Source organism: Alosa pseudoharengus, unplaced genomic scaffold, assembly GCF_046254945.1.
Source record: "Alosa pseudoharengus isolate Yale_2024_CS ecotype anadromous, Long Island Sound unplaced genomic scaffold, YU_APseudo_1.1 YU_APseudo_1.1_scf_22, whole genome shotgun sequence".
NCBI lineage: Eukaryota > Metazoa > Chordata > Actinopteri > Clupeiformes > Clupeidae > Alosa > Alosa pseudoharengus.
Genome location: NW_027468680.1, coordinates 29,223,217 through 29,243,143, shown reverse-complemented (window position 1 = coordinate 29,243,143; position 19,927 = coordinate 29,223,217). Strand labels below are relative to the sequence as shown.

General features: G+C 40.4%; 3 protein-coding genes across 5 annotated transcripts; 1 reads left to right on the top strand and 2 right to left on the bottom strand.

The window, feature by feature from the left end:
• Positions 1 to 296: 296 nt before the first annotated feature.
• Positions 297 to 3,838, bottom strand: mgst3b (microsomal glutathione S-transferase 3b). Its single transcript, XM_076299636.1, has 4 exons — positions 3,572 to 3,838; positions 1,509 to 1,631; positions 1,304 to 1,376; positions 297 to 1,038 (listed from the first exon to the last, which is right to left on the bottom strand). The coding sequence occupies exons 1-4, from the start codon at positions 3,698 to 3,700 to the stop codon at positions 938 to 940; spliced, it is 426 nt and encodes a 141-aa protein (XP_076155751.1). The 5' UTR covers positions 3,701 to 3,838; the 3' UTR covers positions 297 to 937.
• Positions 3,839 to 4,083: 245 nt separating this feature from the next.
• On the top strand, positions 4,084 to 8,495 carry rsrp1 (arginine/serine-rich protein 1). 3 transcript variants are annotated; one of them, XR_012990333.1, is made up of 6 exons: positions 4,084 to 4,362; positions 5,312 to 5,834; positions 6,013 to 6,206; positions 7,008 to 7,077; positions 7,396 to 7,980; positions 8,143 to 8,495. XR_012990333.1 is itself a non-coding variant. In XM_076299634.1 (5 exons), exons 2-5 carry the CDS (start codon positions 5,318 to 5,320, stop codon positions 8,287 to 8,289), a joined length of 939 nt encoding a protein of 312 aa, XP_076155749.1. In that variant the 5' UTR covers positions 4,086 to 4,362; positions 5,312 to 5,317; the 3' UTR covers positions 8,290 to 8,495. The 3 variants fall into 3 exon arrangements, 1 of the variants encoding a protein (XP_076155749.1); XR_012990334.1 differs by having other exon boundaries at positions 6,013 to 6,680; positions 7,008 to 7,980; XM_076299634.1 differs by lacking the exon at positions 7,008 to 7,077 and having other exon boundaries at positions 4,086 to 4,362; positions 7,900 to 7,980.
• A 2,683-nt stretch (positions 8,496 to 11,178) lies between these two features.
• syf2 (SYF2 pre-mRNA-splicing factor) lies at positions 11,179 to 15,513 on the bottom strand. The gene is made up of 7 exons (XM_076299633.1): positions 15,476 to 15,513; positions 14,821 to 14,919; positions 14,212 to 14,337; positions 13,167 to 13,284; positions 12,812 to 12,902; positions 12,518 to 12,616; positions 11,179 to 11,723 (listed from the first exon to the last, which is right to left on the bottom strand). Exons 1-7 carry the CDS (start codon positions 15,491 to 15,493, stop codon positions 11,558 to 11,560), a joined length of 717 nt encoding a protein of 238 aa, XP_076155748.1. The 5' UTR covers positions 15,494 to 15,513; the 3' UTR covers positions 11,179 to 11,557.
• Positions 15,514 to 19,927: the final 4,414 nt, after the last annotated feature.

The window sequence follows — 19,927 nt, the reverse complement described above, 5'->3', positions numbered from 1 at the left end:
TTAGGCTAGACATGATAATATTAATGGTTCATCTGTCGTTATAAAAATGTCCTATTCGTAAATTCTTAATAGGCATTTTGTGTATTTTCCCTATCAAAAAGTAACAGGATATACTGGTTTATGAGTCATGTGAGAGTGGGTCAGATGACATTGTTGATCACAAGCATTTAGCCTGATTCACTTTGATGGCTAAGCTACAAACTTTATTGCAGGACAGAGATAAGAGTTGACTGTACACACTAGAATGATAGTAAATTAGTATATCATATATAATATATTATATATCAGCAACAACATTGACAATACATTGTAAAATACTTTATTGTTAAAACACAAGCCGTTGGATGAAGTTAGAATAGGTTTGTCATTTGTTATCAAATAACTAAGTTACAGTTCAATGGCATACTTTAATTTTCAGACATTACATGATGACATATGACAGAAAACCAACAAACAAGTAACTTTTAAAGACATTCTGGGTTAATGTCACATGATCACCTGAATAAAGCTTAAGCATTGCAGAAAGACTACTCTTTCTACCCCAAAGGCTGGTATTGAGTAAACTATTTAATATGAAGTTGTTTCTAAACTAAAGATGTTTTTGTTAATTGATGTTTAAATGTACATATTTCCAGTTGTCAAAAGACAAAGATATGCAAAATAGTCATGCCTTGATAAGTGTTACTGATGCAATACATCATCAAATACAATTTATGATGTACAAAGCTAAAATTATCTTCTGAAGTCATTACTAGAAGTAATAAAAAGCAATAGTGGTCCTTTTGAATAATTTACTAAAAGCAGTGCATTATGCAGACAGATCAATTTCAGAGAACACATCACAAACAGCTCAAATCTACAGCAATATGTAATGGAGGAACATGATTGTTTTCACCTAGCTGTGCGCCATGACAATAACAAATATTTGCCTTACTTATCAGAACACTTTCAGTAGTTGCAAAGCAACGGAAATTGAAAGAATGATGACTCCAAGGTATCCAATGTAGCCATAAACACCACGCATCCTCTTTGCAGGATCTGAATAGTAAAAGTACATCCATGACTAACCAAAAAACATACATGTAACTCAACTATTCCGAACATACTTTATAAGGGCAATACACATTCAACTGCAAACTGAATTGGAACAGGTTCCCCTTTGTACAATTAATTAGGTTGCAAATTGCAATACAATTTTAAACACTGTTACACCTTAAAGCTTCTCTCATGGCTATTACATGTTCAGATGCACATATAAAAGACAAAAACAGGTAAATTAGTTACCAGTAATAGAAGACCTTACCTCCAGTGTAGTAGCCCCAGGCATATGAGAACCTACTGGTCACCCAGATGGCACCCAACACAGAGGCAGCAACCTAGTCAGCAAGGAAGAGAAGGCACATTGGGAACGTCTGTATGAGTGTATGTAGCCTATTACACATTAAGGCATATTATCTGAAATCTTAATAATTGTGATGAAACATTTCTTAACCTTTGATAAAACTTACAGGATAGACCAACGATGCAATAGTCTGAAAGACGAGCCACTGAGGATACACCTCCAGGGTATTTTGATGTGCTCTCTGAATGCAGTTAAACACCTGGTCCTTGTCACTGTACATTGCTGGATACTGGAAAGGAAGAGATCCAAGGGTACAGTGGCACAACATAACCATGCAGCAAACCAAATAGGCCTAGTCTACCTTAAACCATCTAGACTGATAAGCAGAACAACTGTGCATTTTATGACTAAAGCATAAATGTTTCCACATATAATCTACACACTCTAACGTTTAATTTCAGACGTGGAGCCATTTTGTACCTGACCTTTGGTGACCTTTGTGGGTCAATGACATCATTATTTCATTTTACCCCATTATTCTTCATTACAATAATGTACATGTTTACAAATATGCCGTTTTATTCCAATAGAAAAGCTTATTTTGGCCTCAGACATATTCTTCCTGGAACACCAGTCTGGCCATTCCAGGTGTAAATGTAACCATAGCAACCAGGTACAAACATCCATAACGGACATTCGGACAACTTTTGATTTTGGTTTTGACAGTAAATAGGCTTGTAGGTTGGCCAGTGTGTGAAATCCCTAGCACGAGGAATTTAACATCTCTCCTTTGTAAAATATTAATAAAGAGTATAAAAGTAACAATAAAGTATTAGTAATAAATGTAAAGAAACTAACATAATAATATTAATTAATATATAGGGCTGTCAAAATATCTGATTAATTTCGATTATTTAATGTGAGAAAAATTTGATTCCGTATGACCTTTGACCCCGTGCCGTTCTAGTCAGTAACCATTAGACTGTAAAATAAAGGAGAGAGAAGAAAATGTGCTGCCTAGATCATTGATTGGAACATTTACTTTTAATGTAAATGATGGTGTTGATAAAAATAAAGTGCTGATTAAAATAAAGTCCTCTGCAATGTCTGCAGCAAGGAATTTGGATATCACTGGAGTTCGTTAACTTTTTTGAAACATTTAGCTGGCATCAAATTCCAAATGTGCTTATATTTTCCATGAATAGTCCAATTTCTCTCCTTCAACAACCGCTTTAACCCTCTCTGGTACAATTTTATGACTTGCAGAAATATTTTATGGCCTACTCCTGAAAATTAGTGAAATTTTTTTTTGAGTCTGCCTGGTCCGAGAGGCCAAATCTGAGGTGGTTCCACGTCTGAAAAGTAAGTTCACAGACAAAATGTCATGCTTTAGTCATAAAATGCACAAAACCTTTTATATATCAGCTTATCTGCTCCACTAATCCTTTATCTCACCATGTGCTCATAAGCAAAGAGGCCAAAGTTAACTTTTTTAAACAAGTGGACTTATGGCCTCTAGCTCCAGTTAGTAATTGTTATATTCAAGAGTGCATGGACACTGTACTTTTCTCAGTATTCTCCACCCAGACACTCCTTCCTCTCCCCAGTCAGAGTGGCTTTGGCCCTGGCTAGCCATTCACACTACTCTAAGGCCCAAAGGAGCACACACACTCCTCCCTCTGCCCAGTCAGAGTGGCTTTGGCCCTGGGCAGCCACTCACACCACTGGAAGGCCCAAAGGAGCACACACACTCCTCCCTTTTTTTAGGGCAGTCGTGGCCTACTGGTTAGCGCTTCGGACTTGTAACCGGAGGGTTGGCGGTTTGAACCCCGATCAGTAGGCACGGCTGAAGTGCCCTTGAGCAAGACACCTAACCCTTCACTGCTCCCCGAGCGCCGCTGTTGTTGCAGGCAGCTCACTGCGCCGGGATTAGTGTGTGCTTCACCTCACTGTATGTTCACTAATTGTGTGTTTCACTAATTCACGGATTGGGATAAATGCAGAGACCAAATTTCCCTCACGGGATCAAAAGAGTATATATAGTACGTAGAGTAGAGTATTCTCTCCAATTCAATTACGACATTAAACAAAATTCAACTTTCACTTATTGAACTTATAAACAGTTAGTTTCACCATTGACTGGCATACAGACAGGAAGGTCCATCTATGCTAGTGTACAGAGTAGTTAGGGTCTTACCCATGGATAACAAAATCAAATGCGGAGCCTACCTTTACGTCATATTTCTTTCTTGCAGACCCAACCTGAACTCCAAGATAACATAGCATTATCCAACTGTACAGGTACGTGAAGATCACAAGGCCGAAATTCGAGGGTAACACGTCAAGAACGTCCATCATGCAGGTACTTTAACATAAAATATTTTGAATATATAGTTTAGTCTCTAGTCTGTCGTTCTCGACCGTTTTCCCTCAAGTGAAGTAATGACTTTTGTGGAAGGAAGTAGTTCTAGTAGCCTACGAGCCAGCCAAAGTGATTTCTAGTAGATAACAGTTCTCGCGATGTTTGCTGATCTGATCTGGTTGGTTATCATGTTTTCTTTGTTTAAATATATCCTACCTTTAGTCATTAACTTTAGTATCCAACTAGTGTATATGGTTGTTCTTCACCAACTGCTTTGAATCGCCATATTGTGAAACACAAGATATTTGTGAGGAAAAGTGTGTAAACCACACTGGTGAAACGCGAACATGACGTCACAACATATTATTTGCCTCTGGTCATCGTGACTCGTGCGCATACCGTAGTCGCCATTGGAGACAGTCGGAAGGCCCAGTGGAAGTCCGAACAGAGAGTTATTGTGTTGCAAATTATTGTAAATGTGATCTCAGAAAAACTTAAACGAATCCATCAGTAAGTTTCCCCTGTAAACGTATTTGAACTTCGAATCAAAGGTTTCTTTATTTACTTAACGTTAATCAGACCGAACAGCGTGGCTTTAAGCGAGCGCTGAAGAACCTTAGCAGCTAAATCTGACGACGTCAACGTGAAGCTATCACTGGTAAGTTCCTTATTCCTAGCTAGTTTGATAACTAACTTTAAACTAACCAAAATTTCGATATTATTGGTGTCAAATAAGAGTGGCATGGGGTGTGAAATATCCCTTAACTTTTCACTTTAAAATGTTGCTAGAAATGTCTGCTGCTAACCTAAACGTTAGCTGCTAGCTAAGTTGTCTTAGCTGCCCTTTGTGAGTGCTGACGCTAACATTAACTTAACGTTAGCGGATGGCCTGGATGGTGTAGAATGCTAAGTTAGTGCTGCTAACTATAGAATGCTAGAGATTTTTCAGAATGTTATGTTAACGTTAACCCGTCGTGAGACTGCGGGGTTTTACGATTATCTATAAGATAGCTGTGATTGAAATGCTACGGATTACGGTTGCGATTACGTGAACCATCGAGTCGTCCCTGGAAATTTCCAGAGTTGCGTAACGTCAGTGTTTATGAAACTCGGACAGCCTCGAGGGGCGGGCTGGTCTCACTTGTGTAACGTTAACGTCTATGTTTGTGCGGAACTGTGCCTGTTTACCCGTCACTTAAAATGTGTGTGTGTTTGTTATTGTTATTATTTTACCTTAGCATAACGTTTCCAAAATTATTTTGATGGCACATAACCTCAATTACCGACCCCCCTCCGATAACGAAACGGAAAAGAGCTGCTATGTTACTGTAATTCTAAGATCTTTTTCTACAGACTAGACCTCTATATTATATTTGAGTTATGTTCATACTTTGTTGCAAAAGACGGATATTTAGTTCGTTTATTATTGCGCTACTCAACTGTAGGGGGACCCCGAGAGCAAAAATTGTTTAGTGCTAATTGAGCTGCTGATTCAATTTGTGTCTCGTTTTAAACCGCTGCAAAGTCGAAGTCATAGCATGATACACTTAGTCAGTGTTGTATATAAAAAAAAAATTCTAAATCGTTGTCTTTTCTGCTCTCCATAGAAAAATATGAAGACCACTGACAAGAGCATGCAAACTCAGACAGCACGTCTCAGTGAGGGGCTGAGGTTGATCTTTGATCAAGATCCATCCGGCTCTCCCTCCTCTAGTCCCCATTCCAGCAGCAGGAACAGCCGCAGTACCAGCCGTGACCGTCGCTCATCCAGAAGCACGAAGCGATCTCATAGGAGGAGACGTCACTCCAGATCTTCCTCCAGTTCCTCTACATCAAGCACCCAATCTCGTTCCCGCTCTCATCCACGATGCCACAGACAATCGTCACGCCACCGTTGCCGCCGTCATCGCCACTCGCCACCTCGCCGCTACCGGGCACGCTCCCGCTCCTACAGCCCTTCCCCGTCATCAGATCGCCACCACACACGCAGAAGCCGCTCTCGCTCCAGGTCACCCGACAGCAGAAGGCACCGTGGCGTCGTTGGCCGATACCGTAGCAGGCCCTCTGATTCCAGCCGCAGGAGCAAGTCCCGGACACCCGAGCAGTCCTCAGTCCATCTCAGTCAGGATGGTAAGAGCTTTTTTTGCGCCTGCTTCTAGTATATGGTTTTTTTATATACAGAGGAACTTTATATTTGTCAGTTTGCAACACTGCTGACACTAGTGGGTTACATTTTCCTCTATTGTTAGTGTCCTTAATGTTAGTAGTCAAGCTGATAAATTGATAATCTTGGGTTGTCCTTTAACAGAAAAAAGGGAGCTTCTGAGAATTGCTGCGGAAAATGCAGTGAAGATTGTGGGGTCAGACCGGTTGCAGTTGCCTGAAAGTGTGAAGAGGACCCTTCAGTCGGAAGAGAAAGCAGCCCTTTCACCAGATCATAGCAGTCCAGTCCCAAGCAAATGGGTGAGACCAGAGCCAGAACCCCAGCAGAGTCTAGAACAGGTGGGTGTCAACAGAAGCAAGTCATTTATTCTTTTGTGTGTCCTGTTTGAATGAGAGATAGAGCTACAGAAGACCTTATTTTACAATGTAACAGTACTTGAGCTACTACTGCTACTACAATGGATATGTGCAAGTAGTGTAGTATTTGAAACTGACCAATGCCAATATGGCTATCTGGATGCCCACACACCAGTCAATAAGTAAAAGATTGTTAAGAGTGAAGGGGTCTCTTTATTTATGTATTTATATTTTTGTAATTGTGAAACATTTTTAAACTGACACATTTCTCTGGCTCGTTTCTATAACTTTTCAATTTCCTTTTGATAAAGAAAGTGTATTTGCAGGCATCTGACTGGCCTGAATCAGGCTGATTATAAATAGTCCTCTAAACGCTGTGTGTTAATTACAGCAAAGGCTTATTCGGGTAATTTGAGTCATCGAGTCTGTCATGGACATTTAAAGAAAATGTTGAAGGTAAATGAGGTTTCTCCCCTTAGTAAGCATAACGTTTTCTGTGTGTGTGTGAGATCGTGAGAGCGAGAGCATGCTTGATGTGTGTGTGTGTGTGTGTGTGTCAGAGCGAGAGCATGCTTGATGTGTGTGTGTGTGTGAGAGCGAGAGCATACTTGGTGTGTGTGTGTGTGTGTGTGTGTATGTGTGTGTGTGTGAGAGAGCGAGAGCATGCTTAATTCTTTCCTATGTAAGTGTGTGTGTTAACTCTTGACAGCCTTCGTATCACTGTCTGTAGGAACATGGTTTAGCTTCATGTGCTCTGCCTTTTTGTTTTATTCATTTCTTCAGATAACATGGTCTGCTCTCCAGCACCCCTCGGATTTAGGAGAGCGAGGGGGCAGTCATGTGACGCCACTGGGTTTGTGGAAAGGGCTAATTCTTAAGTCTCACTTGCACATTAAAGGTCAAGTAACAGTTGATGCCTGTAGTGTACCTTGTTTAATAAGTACAGTACATATTAGTAGCGCACCATAGTTAAGTATACATCTTTGTATAGCATTGATCTCCACCCTTTCAAATTGGAGACTAGCTCGTTTCAACATAGACATTAAAGAAGTAGCCAACGCCTCATATCTGACTACATGTAACGTACTAGCAGGATCTGTTCTTCATGCATAACAGAAACGTTTGATGTTTGTTTGCTCTTGGTTGAAACGGATGCGTTGTTATTTGGCAGAGCCATCCTCCAGCTTGCAGAAGAAGTGCAGGTGCTGGGACTGCACAGTAGTGACTATCCCTGAGCTGAAAACTTAAAAACAGAAGAAGAAACAACCCCCTCCCCCTCTCCATGTACCAAAGATAAGTTTGTGCCCATGCTGTGGCACAAGTTGGGGTTCAGAAACTGCATCATCAGAGAAAGGGATCTTTTATTTTTATTTTTGTGCTGTTATTTTTTCCTTTTCCCTTCAAATATACTGGAACTAACTGGTCCAAAAGTTCGGCAACTGCCCATTGGCAGCAGTGCAGACAGATATCCGTTGTAACATTGCAGATCGTAGATATTAAGTCACAATTATACCTGTACATTGTGGCCTTAATGACCTTGAGATAGTCATATGCATGGATTGTTGTCTAAAGACAAAAAAAGGTCACATCTCTATCAGTCTGAGGATGAAGAAAGTTTGAAAAGAGTTTGTGATCACTTTGTTAAACAAGTCTGTTCCTTTTGTCTTTCTGGCAGATCACAGAGATGGCCTCAGAGGATGGCGAATTAAGCCCCAAGATGTCTCCAAAGAGAAAACCCATCACGTTCAGCATCAATGTGAGTATGAATGGCAGAAACAAAAGCAGTTGTGCATGTGTGCATTTTTGTTTCAAGTTTGTCACGTCACAAATTCACACAAGTATTAAAAAATGTGTGAAATTCTGACTGTATATTCCTAGGAAAGAAAGCATGTTTATGATTATTTTTGTATCTTCACAGAACACTGTTGCAAAGCCGACGAATGGCAAACCTCAGGGCATGGCAGAGGTTAAGGTAACCTCCAGGGTTGACATCGTGGGCAGTAAAAAGCCTTATGGCCAGTGGATCCCCGTCAAGACAAAAGTCCTTCTTTCATCAAAACAGTAGCAAGCTTGCTAGTCCTTGCTGAACTTTGTATATATTGTATTTATTGTATATATGGGAAGGGGGTGTATAGAATTCATCATAGATATTTTCTTGCAGATGTACAGTAAAAAGAAATTGAGGGAATTGGGAAGAAGGCAAGAAGAAAATCTACAGGTGGGATATTTTTGTGACGTTTCTGTGGTTTGAATAAAGACATATAATGTGGATTTGTGAGTGGCTCTTAGTCCTTTTTGTCTAGCTCTTGATATGACTTAGACACAATAAATGTAAAAAAAATAAATGAGACTTCATACCCAGAAAAGGATAGGCTGGAACATGCACTAGTGACTAGTGGGACTAATGACTACTTGCACAACTAGCCAGTAGATGGAAGTAGAGGACTACATCTAATGTCACCTCATCTGTACGACTATTAGATTCGAAGTTCAAGGTTATTAGTGGTTTTAATAAACAACGAACTAAGGGGATAAAATATCGGATATTTGAATGTAAATCCTGTGCAATTCATTTTGCAGCCATGACAGTTGAGCCTTGTTTATAAAAACAGATTTTTTGGCAGGTGTACAGCATTGCTTTTAGTCTTTAGAATACCTCCAGCGTGTACCAGTCTGCCATGATCCCAAACGAGTCAATTCATGCGTTGCCTTACATGACCTCCCCTGCCATTTATGAAGGGTGTGCTCTTGCTATCACGGAATTCGAGCATTCAGTTTTGACATCAGAATAATTGATTCCTAGTTCTAAAATTCGTTTGCCAGTTGAGTTCACGTTGCAGCTAGGGGGGCGGGACTTCTTTTTTATTTAGGCCTACATGTCATCAACGTTCATGCGCACATGTAGGCCTATTCATTCATGTCCGAAAGCATTTATTGAGGGACTGTTCTACAACATCCTCACACAGTGCTGTGAGCTGCAGTTAGCAGACTTTATTTTGATGTAGATACTCCGCCACAAGGGAACGCTGCCCTCTAAATCGGGAACATCCTGGCAAAACCACAAAAGAATCTTGACACATCTTCTGAAGATACCCCTCCGTGTTTACAGATGCACATAAAGGCCTCCATTGTTTGCCAGACACAGAACGCCTTTTCTGTTTGGCTTGAGAAAAATGCTTCAAGTCACCCCTCGCAGGCAAAGTTTATTTGATGTTTAATTTTCTCTTTTAGTGCCACGGATGCCGGGCATCTATTTGAGACCATCACATGAGTTTAATTTGTATTCAAAGGCGCCTGTCTTAGGACTCGTAACAAATTAAACAATAGGGCTATCTTATCCTCACCAAAAGACTCTCAACACCTTACTACAATCAATCTTCTGCGCCTTCTTAACCTACCTGCTGTGTTCATGTCTTTAGACTACGGTTGGAGTTGGACTCATCAACATGAAGCAAGCAGATACAATCTAATCAAATATTGTAAAGGTTTGTGGACTAATGGGGATGTTTAAAAGACTTAAAGAATGGATGTCCTTGAAAGCTGTTGATCAAGTGATCTAAGGTAACTTGAAAGCTGTATTGAAATGATGAACAATTACTGACTTGAAATTTTAACAGGGTATGTGTGTGTTTTAAGCACTCTCTTTGCCAATGCTGGGTAAATGTAGGATTGTCTGCAACTGGCTGTGTCATTGTTACCGTTCCCTTTGCAGTTGAGGTCATGTTATTATAAACGGTAATGGCACTTAGACAGTGAAAACAAGTAGCAAATGAGGTAGGCTACCTCAATTAGGCCACATCAACAAACCACCCAGATTTCTACAATGGTTTTAAGGTGGTATGTTGTAAATAAAACATGCAAATACAATCATCCTTGGAATCTCTATAAACTTACAATGACAGACCAATAAGAACATAGGAAGATATTTGTGATGCTCATCTGTTCAGTGTTCTGAGGTGGCTTTATCAATGGGTTTATATGTAAATAACCAGATGAGTAATTAGGTCAAATATGTGTGGATACATTATCAATACAATTCAGTAATTTTCTGAAGCTTTAGTTGAACATTTAAGTGACAATAAAACTCACTGATTTTGACTGTGACTGATGGGAATATCTCAAGGAGGGATGCTTTGTATTGACTTGACCCCTTGTCATCATGTTGCCCCTCATCCTAGGATTTTGCAACTGAGTGGAAATGTATGGGGTAAGTCATAAACAATCACTAATTCTTCGCACGCATCCGCCCCATCCACAAACCAAACAGGGCAATTATTTTTACCCCCTCCAAAGCTAATTCATAACATTCATTTACCACATGTGGGTATCACATGCACTTATCTGATTCATATGATGGTGTGACACGTTACAAAGAACCCCACCGCCCCATCTATACACACACACACACGACTACTCATAGTCGGCTGCAAGTGCTGCATCTTTGACTTGTTCTCTTCATGTAAGATGTTTTTATTCCATTCAGCTTTGCAGGGGTTTAATTAAAGTCAAACCGTGTCCTCGGGCCCCCTGGCATACTGTACAGGCCTCAGGAGGACCCATTTGACCAGGCACGCCAAGGAAATCAGCTGCTGGACTTGGGAGAGTGTGGACAGAAGACATGGCCAATTATGACAGCATGAGTTTCTTCATTGTCTCCTTTGATCTAGTTTCAGGTCACAAGCCTTCTCTTCTCATGTCGCTCTGCTCCGAGGCCTGAGATGAGCCCGATAAAGTCACCAAATTGAATTGCAGAATTGTTGTTTTTCTCCGTACACCTACACTAATGCATTCTTTGGCTGGTATTTTTAATGTGGCACACTGGCAGTATGCCCCCTGGAGATAAATGGTTTTGAATTCTCACGCACACTTGGGAAGCACATGAGCACACACACGCACAAACAACCAATGTGAGTCACCAATTCCCACAGATAGAAGGAAACGTAATTAAAAGATGTATCAATAAACACAATAGTTGTTTATTATGCAAAACAAACAAGAAATCATAAAACTGGAATAGAATGCATTTATATAAACAAAAAAATACCGATGCGAATAGAAACCTTGCATGATCAATGAATAGTTATATGGTCAAATGCTTTGCCTGCTTAAAAGAAATAATATAAAGAAATGTAAGAGAAATCTGTTTCAGTCACCTCTGATGATATCAGTCCTCACTGCTTTGTTATGCCACCCTTCAACCAGAAGACAAAGAGAAGCTTGTTCTCCACAAAGATAACAGGGGATCGCCCAGAAGAGAAATTATGGGTGATTTTGTTTTTACAAGCTGATGGACAGCTGCTGAATCCGGAAACGTCTAGAACATTGACCTACGATTACACAGCAGTTCCTCTCTCCAGGTTCTGTTTGATCTCGGCAGTATATTTGCCGTAGAAGCGCTCAGCCTTCTTGTTGAACTTGGCGTTGCGCTCGTTGATGTAGTCAATGTCCGCGTCGTCGTTGTAGGCTCGTCTGCGGCTGTATTTAGCCCGCTTCTCAATCCTGTTTGGAGGGGTGAGGAGAGGTAAAAGTGACAGGGTCAGACAGAGATTTGTGCTTTGAATACCCTAGAAAAAAGGATTCACTCGACTGAATCTTTTCCAGACGGTCTTGCTTCACTTTCTGACATGCAGTTAATTCGAGGAGCTGACAATACAATGGAGCCAGTCAACTTTCAAGCCCGCTGAAGCAGCACAGCTAACACAGACACTGTCATTTTTTTTCTCTCTCCAAGCATCTTCAAAGCATGGAGATATGCGTCATGGCCTGGCACCGACTGCATTGGCTAATCTCTCACAGAAGCTATGGCTACAATAGGACACCCAAAAATAGATCTTGAAAGCATAATCTGGCCTAGAACACCAAGGCTGAAGAGAGAAACAAACACATGCACACACGTTATCAGTTTTCCAAGTGCTGTTTGTCATGGAAAATCATGAAAAGTAGCACTAAATGCCCATAGCATGACATCATAGGTTAAAGCACATGGTCATTCTACAAATCGCCCCAATTTTTCATAGCTTTGTTGTCTACACAGATGTCTAGAACACAAAATATAAACTGATGCAGATAACAATTTAAAGGGTAACCACTAATGACTAATTGCGACGTCTTCAGGCTTAATCAAAATTTCAGATTGGCATTGTCTGGCCCAACGCTGTACACGGCAAAGATAGACGACTCAGATGATGCCATCATCTATTGTTATTCATGACTGCACTTTTGAACAGAGGAGTCTTTTCACAATGTTAAGCCATGTCCTGGTCTCTTTCCTTCCCCTCCAACCTCCCACTTACTGCTTCTCCAGGTCCTGGACCATGCGGTCGACGCCTTCTTTGGTGGGCACGTGGGTTCCATGAATCAGACTGTTGGAGGTGGGGTGGAAGTCCTCACCACTGAAAGGTAACCAGAAAGGTTCCATATCACACATAATGTACTCTGTGCACACTATATTTCATCAGTCCACATTCCTTACATTCAAATATTTAACATGCAACATTTAATTCATCTCCATTATCATTTAACAGGCATAAAACTGGCATAGCAGGTAGTCAAGTAGGTAGTCAAGTAAAAGTGCACAAGGAACGTACTATTCCTCTCGTTGTCTTTCATAGCTCTCCATGTCTGGCTTGATTTGCTTGGTGAGCCGCTGGTACTGGCGCTGCTGGGCTTCAGCATAGCCTTTTGGTTTGGCCAGAAATAAAGAGAGATGGAGAGAGAGATACAAAGTCAGTGGGAGAGGAAAAACTCTTCAGTTCATAATTGCCAGGACCAATGAATAACAGCATAATTGCCAGGACCAATGAATAACAGCCACTGTTTCCCCCTCGGCCCCCTCCCTTGTCAATTCATCTCCTTAAGGCTTGAAGAGCAACAGCTGGCAGCCATATTGGCCACAGTATAATGAATAGTGGTGCGCTTCCACTGTGTGTGAACAGGACTCACCAGAGAAACCCGGGTCTGGATTCTTCTTTTTCTTCTTCCTCTCCCACCTCTCAGCATCTTCTGCACTGATCTCAAGCAGCTTCACACGGTGGTAGTTCTCCCCACGCTCTGCACACTCCTACAAACCACACAGCAGTTTATCAGAGCTGTGTCTGTGGTGCGAACCAATGTTTGCCTGACATGGACCCCTTGCATGGCACTCAATCTAATTTAATTTAATTCAATACTCTTTATTGACATGACCATTTAAAAAGCCCATGGTGTTGCCAAAGCATTGAATATACAGAATATAGAAAGCCTCAAATCATAGAAAATACAGAACTCTGTATTCTCTTTGCTCATTCTGAAAGCCTCATAAGCACCTTCCAGGTGTTAGCTTTAAGAATTAGCAGGTCTGATTCCAATGTGACCATAAGGATGGCACAGACATGAGATAGCACTAATAGTTAAAAATAAATGTTTATTTTTGTAAGCATTATAGTCTGGACTCCAACCCGCAACACACAGCACCTCCAGATTGGGAGGCGAGTGCACTAGCAAGGGAGCTAAAACCCATGGGTGCTAGCATCGCTTACAGCTCTTACATCTCTTAAGGTGTCAAGAGGGAGGTTTACTCAGCATGCATAATGCTCAGCTATGTCCCTGTTGGCTACCATTATACGCATCCCCCTAAACCTCACTCCCATCGTTGACACGGCACCAATGTAATCTTCTCCCTAACATACATACTGCACAGCTCCGTCCCAACTGGCTGCTACAGAGACGCTGATATATTGCAACTTGGGCTATTTTATTAATATAAAAACGTTTTGCCTGCCGCCTCATTTGAAATTTGCTGGTTCAAAAGAATACTTTATTTTAAATGTTTAACACAATATGAATCACAATTAAAACATTTTCCAATAGGTAAACGTCAGATAGCAAACCAAAATATAACTCTGTGCTTAATATGAATTGGGGAAAAAATGTTATTAATCATAATCTGCTGAAAATGCTAGTCTATCACCTTATTTAAAGTAACAAAAAAGAAGGGCAAAAAGTTCACCTTCTTCTTCTCATCGACCATTAGCTCATACTCCAGACGAGCTTTCTTTGCCTCCCAGTTAGATGGAAGTTTCAGTCTCTTGTCCTCCTCAACTACCTCCTGATGGTTCTGTTTGCGAGCTTCATTCTGCAACAGAGACATACACCATACTCACTACTCAACTCTAATGAGCATGATAATCAGTTAGGGATGCAATAGTATGAGTTTTTTTTTACTGTATAATACTAATATAAATTGCATGGTATTCTGTAATTTGACACCGTACTGAGTGTCAGTAAGTCAGCAGGACAGATTTAGCTAGGAGCCAGGATGTGAAAAATTATTTCGATGTTGCATTTTGTAATGGTTATTGATGGTTTAGGATGGTGTTCTCAAAGATGGGTTCATGTGAATATGTCTGACATGTTTCATGCTTTACCAGACACTTTTATATCCATACAGGGTTTGTTTGGTACACAATGTGTATACCATGGTATACCACAATAATGGGATACCACTGCAACACTTTAATCAGCTTCTTTCAACAAATTCATTGTTTGTTATTTCCCAGCAGCAACAAAATAGCCAGTTTGCATAGTCAATATCACTGAGAAACACTGTTGCGCTCACCCTTTTGAAATGAAGTTCACGGAACTTTCTTAACCTCTCCTCTCTCTTCTGGGATGCGAGGCTTTCTGTTGTCTCTTCTTCAGGAACTGGCGTAGACACCTACGTGAGTTTTAACAGGATGACTGAAAACAGCTAATATAGGCAAACTTATCAGATCATTATGAATATTATTATCATTATGAATACTGCGCCAAATATAATACGGATCAAAAGACAAAGGGTCTAACATGACATTAAGCTGAGCACTCGAACTTAATAACACCAACACCGAACAAATAACGTTAGCGCCGACACTGCCGCATTTACCAAGTGAGTTTAACATCACTCATAATACTGTGTTTAATCCTTATTCTTCTCCCACTACGTACGTACAATTATATAATTCATAAACATGATTAGCCAGTCACTGATGTCGTAGTTTTTCCCCGACCAACAACCTCAACAACGTTGTCTAACGTTAACAGTTAGTGCTAGCTAAAAGCCCGACGGAAAACGGCGACGACTAGTGAATAGTCAAAACTAGGGAGAATCAATGAATATCTGCCGTCGTAAATATACAGACACAATGAAACTGAATTTCAAATAATAAACCAGTTAGCGCAGTTTAAATACCAATAATTAAATTTTTCGAAATATGTAGCATAGCAATCCCTACCTCTACACCAGACGCCATCTTGAATATTGTAAACAGGAAGTGACGTTTCGATATATTCATTTGACTTTTAACACTGGTAGGTTACCAGACAGTGTGGAAGTGGAGTTAGTAGGCTGATCAAGGATTTTTGCTGTATACTACACAGGCCGACCTCTCTGCAAGTGTTGTCTCCCCATGTTATTGATAAGATAAAATTTGGTGAATAGTTTCACTTACTGTTTATGGTAGGCTACCAACAACTTACTTGATAAATTCTTTAGAATCTCCACAGTGTCGGTAATAGAAGAAAAGCAGTTTGATATAGGACAGCCTGTAGCCTAATTCAAACTCACTTTTTTTTTTAATTAAGCATTTAGCCTATCAATATATTATATTGTATAGGACACTGATCCCCCCCCCCCCCCCTGTTCAGCACAAATAGAGGTTAAACTCATGAGTGCATGGCACTTTATGTGTGTCTCTGTAGTTTACACTCAAGAATTAGGGGATATAAACAACTGTCTGCAGAGCATCTTTAACACAGTCTGTCGGTTTGACTAAAATAGATGCATTTCCTGTTTGATTATGTTATAATTAACTGAGCACTTAAAGAGGATGTAATTAAGCAGAGTTTATAGCCTCAGATTAAAGCATCCTCCAGATCACAGGCGATGGTAATGGGGTGATGCATTTTCACTGGAAACCAGATGTAAGACCATCACAACAATGCAAAACAATGTGAAACATTGGTTGGTCAAAGACACAGTAGTCAGGAAACAAATCCTATTGGATACCAATTATGTAAAGAATTTGAATTAGAATTTTGAGTGTTTGAGAAAGATTGGATGTAACAAATAATTTGTAAATAGTGTATTTGATCAGATGATGGTGTGAGTAGGGTGGGCGTGTGTGTCTGTGTGTGTGTTTGTTGGGACAGAGGGAAAGAAATGAGTTTGTTCTCTCCCTTTTCTCTCACTTGCACGTAGCAACCAATGTAACCATGCCAACACAAAAACGCATAGATCTATCCTTATAGACAATTTTGTATGCACACAAACTAGTACTTTAAAATTAAAAATTAAAATATGTAAGCATTTGAAGCACCGTGAATATACTATGAGGGTGCATCTTTCTGTCATATTAAAATAGTGGAACAGTAACCAGTCATGTTCTGTTGTTCATCATTACATACGAATCATAGAAAGCACAATTTTCATTAAATATAACTCAAACTTCTACTTCCAAGTCCTTCAGACTGCCATATCTGTAAGACCAGAACTCTTACAGCTGTCCAACATCTGGAAAGTAATAGAAACATCATGGCCAATAAAATCATTCCATTTCCTTAATTGCTATCCCTGTCATTTCCGCACTGAATGAAAAGTTATTAATTCCTGGCCAAAGAAAACATGCGTCTCCGTTGCACAGAGCTGTAATGCTACTCTGCTATTGACAAAAGCGTGGAAATCCAAGCAGAGAAGCACACAATTAATTCTCATTCGGTTTCCATGATGCATTGATTTATTAATCATCAGCCACCACCCATTTTTACAAATTCACACACACAAACACACATACTCTCTCTCTCTCTCTCTCTCTCTCTCTCTCTCTCTCTCTCTCTCACACACACACACACACACACACACACACACAAACATACAGAGTCTCTCTCTCTCTCTCTCTCTCTCTCTCATACATTAATTTTGGCTCCTGTGGTAAGTTTGGCAGCCTGGCTGTAGCCTGTAGGCCTACTACAGCTTGTCTGTTTTCATTTGCTTTCATCAACATTTTTTTCCTTTCTCTCCATACCGTCCCCCCTTTCGTAGAGCCTATCAGGCGCCAATGTGTTCTCTCTGTTGGTGTTCTACACTGTTTGCCCATAAAAATCCGAATGCACACTCAAATTGCAGCATCACCATCCATGGCATGCCTTGCTTAATTCCATATCGCACACCACATTATATGTCATTTATACAATTGTGCGTAGACAAATATCTCACCATTAACCCATTCAGATAGTCCTAATGCTCTCCATTGATTTCACGGTCCAAGATAGCATAACATGTTCCATACAAGGTACACTTTCTCTGAGTGATTTTCCGGGCACACCATGTGCTTAAAAACCATGGCTATAGCATTACTGAGCACAAGCACAAAATATGGGCAAATGGGGAAGGCATGAAACATATTCAAATACCATCTCTCTCATCATTCTTGAAGTGCTGTTGACAATTAAACTTCCAATTAAGACCCATTATATTTTTTTCCACAAGCATCAACCACCAAAGCCCTGCTGTTGCCAGAGAACTGTGGATAAACATATGTCTCCCAGTCTACTCTCTGAAGCAATGCTGACTAATCTGCATGCTTATTATCATAATTAGTGCTCAGACTTTTAGGGCCTGAAAACAACAAAAACGTGAAGGGAAAATAAAAACCAGTACCATGGTGGCTCTGTCCATCTCATTGTGGAGGACAATGGAATGTGGAATTGCAGTAGTATTTATGTTTTGAGACAGGACTGTGATGGAAGAACCAAAGAAGGTCTCGTGCCACAAGAGGGCACCATGTAACATACAATGTCCTGATCTCTCTCTCTCTCTCTCTCTCTCTCTCTCTCTCTATCTATGTGTGTGTATTTGTGTTAGTGTACTTTAAGCAATGTGCACATCTGCCAGTGCACGAATCAAACACATTTGAGCATTGCTTTTGGGAATCAAAGTTCAATGACAATGGATTATTTTGTCACAGTTGCAATGATCTAAAACATTTTACCCACCAGAAAAACATATTTACATTCTACAGTCCTTTAATCCCTAATGAAACAAATGTGCTCTCATCAAAAGAGATCTATAAGCAGAACAATGCCCAAAAGTTGAAAGAAAATGAAAAGAAGCAGAAAGAAGTGACAGGCAAATATGAGGGAACTGAAACAAGACTCTAGGTGAGTATAGAACTAGGACTTTAACTATAGTGAAACATTTATTATCAGTGCGGATGTGTGCACACCAAATAGCCAAGGGCAGAAATACAGATTCCTTACTAAAAATAACTCCTTTCTAGACGTTGCAATGCAGCTTGAATGTTAATCCTAATTTGAATGTCGCTTTGGATAAAAGTGTCTGCTAAATGAATGAATGTAAATGTAGACCATTCAACAGCAACATGAAGGCATTGGTGGATGCGCAACAGACAACAAAACAGTCAGTCAAGTTTGAACATGAATATCATGTATGTATTGAACATATTCTACAGTGAACAGGTGAGGAATGAAGGCAGGGATAACAAAGTATTATCACATGCGAGTCTTATTTTCCCACCATTCCAAACCACATAACTCCAGCGCATGCTGTCTCCCTTCCCTCATCATATGTGGAGAACAATTCTCTCTTGCACCCCCGCATCTTGAGCTCCCATCCTCTCTTCCCTCTGACCTTAATTAGATGCTGCAGTTCTCACTTGGTGACACAATGGCCTGTTGTGGAGGAAGCTAGCTGGAAGATGCGTTTGCCAACAGCCCCTGGACACACAGCTGTGAGAGGAACAGTCGCTCTTATCTGTCTCTCTGCCGGCGCAGAAAATGTGACCCAACATCAAATGGTTCCTTTCGGCGGGATGCGCAAATGGCCACAGCTTCCTCACATCGGATGCTTGGACGGCTAACACGCAATTTAGCGCGGAGGAAATAAAGGAGGCCAGGGAACTCTTTTTTTCTCAAGTTCACACCATCAGAGCCCTATTGTAGACCTACTGAGCCGCAGATTCGTGACAAGTTGACCCTTGCTTGGTTGTGGAGAACTGTACTGATGTTTACGGGCTTAAAATGAAGTAGACACCAGTCATTTAGCATTCAAAAGTGTTTTAATAACAAATGTCGTGATTGATTGCCTGGATCACTTGATCTTCATGTTTATGATGATGCTTGTGCAACAGCTGCTGTTGCATGCATTGACTTGTTGACTGGCAAATCATAGTATTTGGACTGAGATAAAAGACAGAATAGTTGAATCATCAACCACTATGTCTCAAAACAATAACACAGCACATGCCCATCTACTTTCATGGTCTTACTCAGTGGGCAATGAATAAACAATGCATGGCAGTAAGTTATGCCAAAAACTTAAAGTGCAAAACTGATTTGAAACATTATGCATGGCACATATTGTCAGTATGATACATTAAATCAGTATAATACATTATGTTACATCAAAGAACCTTGAACTTTAAAGGTGTGTTGCTCTCTTCAGTGGGCCTATTACAAGTGGGGGGAGAGGGAAAACCCCGCGGAGTGTGAAAATGGATAAGCGCTAATGGGAATGAGACGTGGAGAAAAACAGTGTGCAGAAACCAGATATGGCCCTATTCACCTGGTAACGCCAAGATGGAATGCATTTAGCTCAGTCCATTAAACTGCAAATCCTCTGAGGCAGATATCACTCTTGGATGAAGCTTTATGTTTGTGTGTTTCAGCTC

Bases quoted from the DNA above. Each gene is read 5' to 3' on its own strand.
- syf2 (XM_076299633.1), bottom strand. The intron at 14,338-14,820 runs GTGAGCGCAACA...TCTCTGTTGCAG, and splicing joins GTGAACTTCATTTCAAAAGG to AATGAAGCTCGCAAACAGAA. The intron at 13,285-14,211 runs GTGAACTTTTTG...TGTGGTTTGTAG, and splicing joins TGGTCGATGAGAAGAAGAAG to GAGTGTGCAGAGCGTGGGGA.
- mgst3b (XM_076299636.1), bottom strand. From the start codon at position 3,700: ATGATGGACGTTCTTGACGTGTTACCCTCGAATTTCGGCCTTGTGATC. The intron at 1,632-3,571 runs GTAGGCTCCGCA...CTTCCTTTCCAG, and splicing joins GAAAGAAATATGACGTAAAG to TATCCAGCAATGTACAGTGA. The intron at 1,039-1,303 runs GTAAGGTCTTCT...TTTACTATTCAG, and splicing joins CTGGGGCTACTACACTGGAG to ATCCTGCAAAGAGGATGCGT.
- rsrp1 (XM_076299634.1), top strand. From the start codon at position 5,318: ATGAAGACCACTGACAAGAGCATGCAAACTCAGACAGCACGTCTCAGT. The intron at 5,835-6,012 runs GTAAGAGCTTTT...GTCCTTTAACAG, and splicing joins AGTCCATCTCAGTCAGGATG to AAAAAAGGGAGCTTCTGAGA. The intron at 7,981-8,142 runs GTGAGTATGAAT...GTATCTTCACAG, and splicing joins CCATCACGTTCAGCATCAAT to AACACTGTTGCAAAGCCGAC.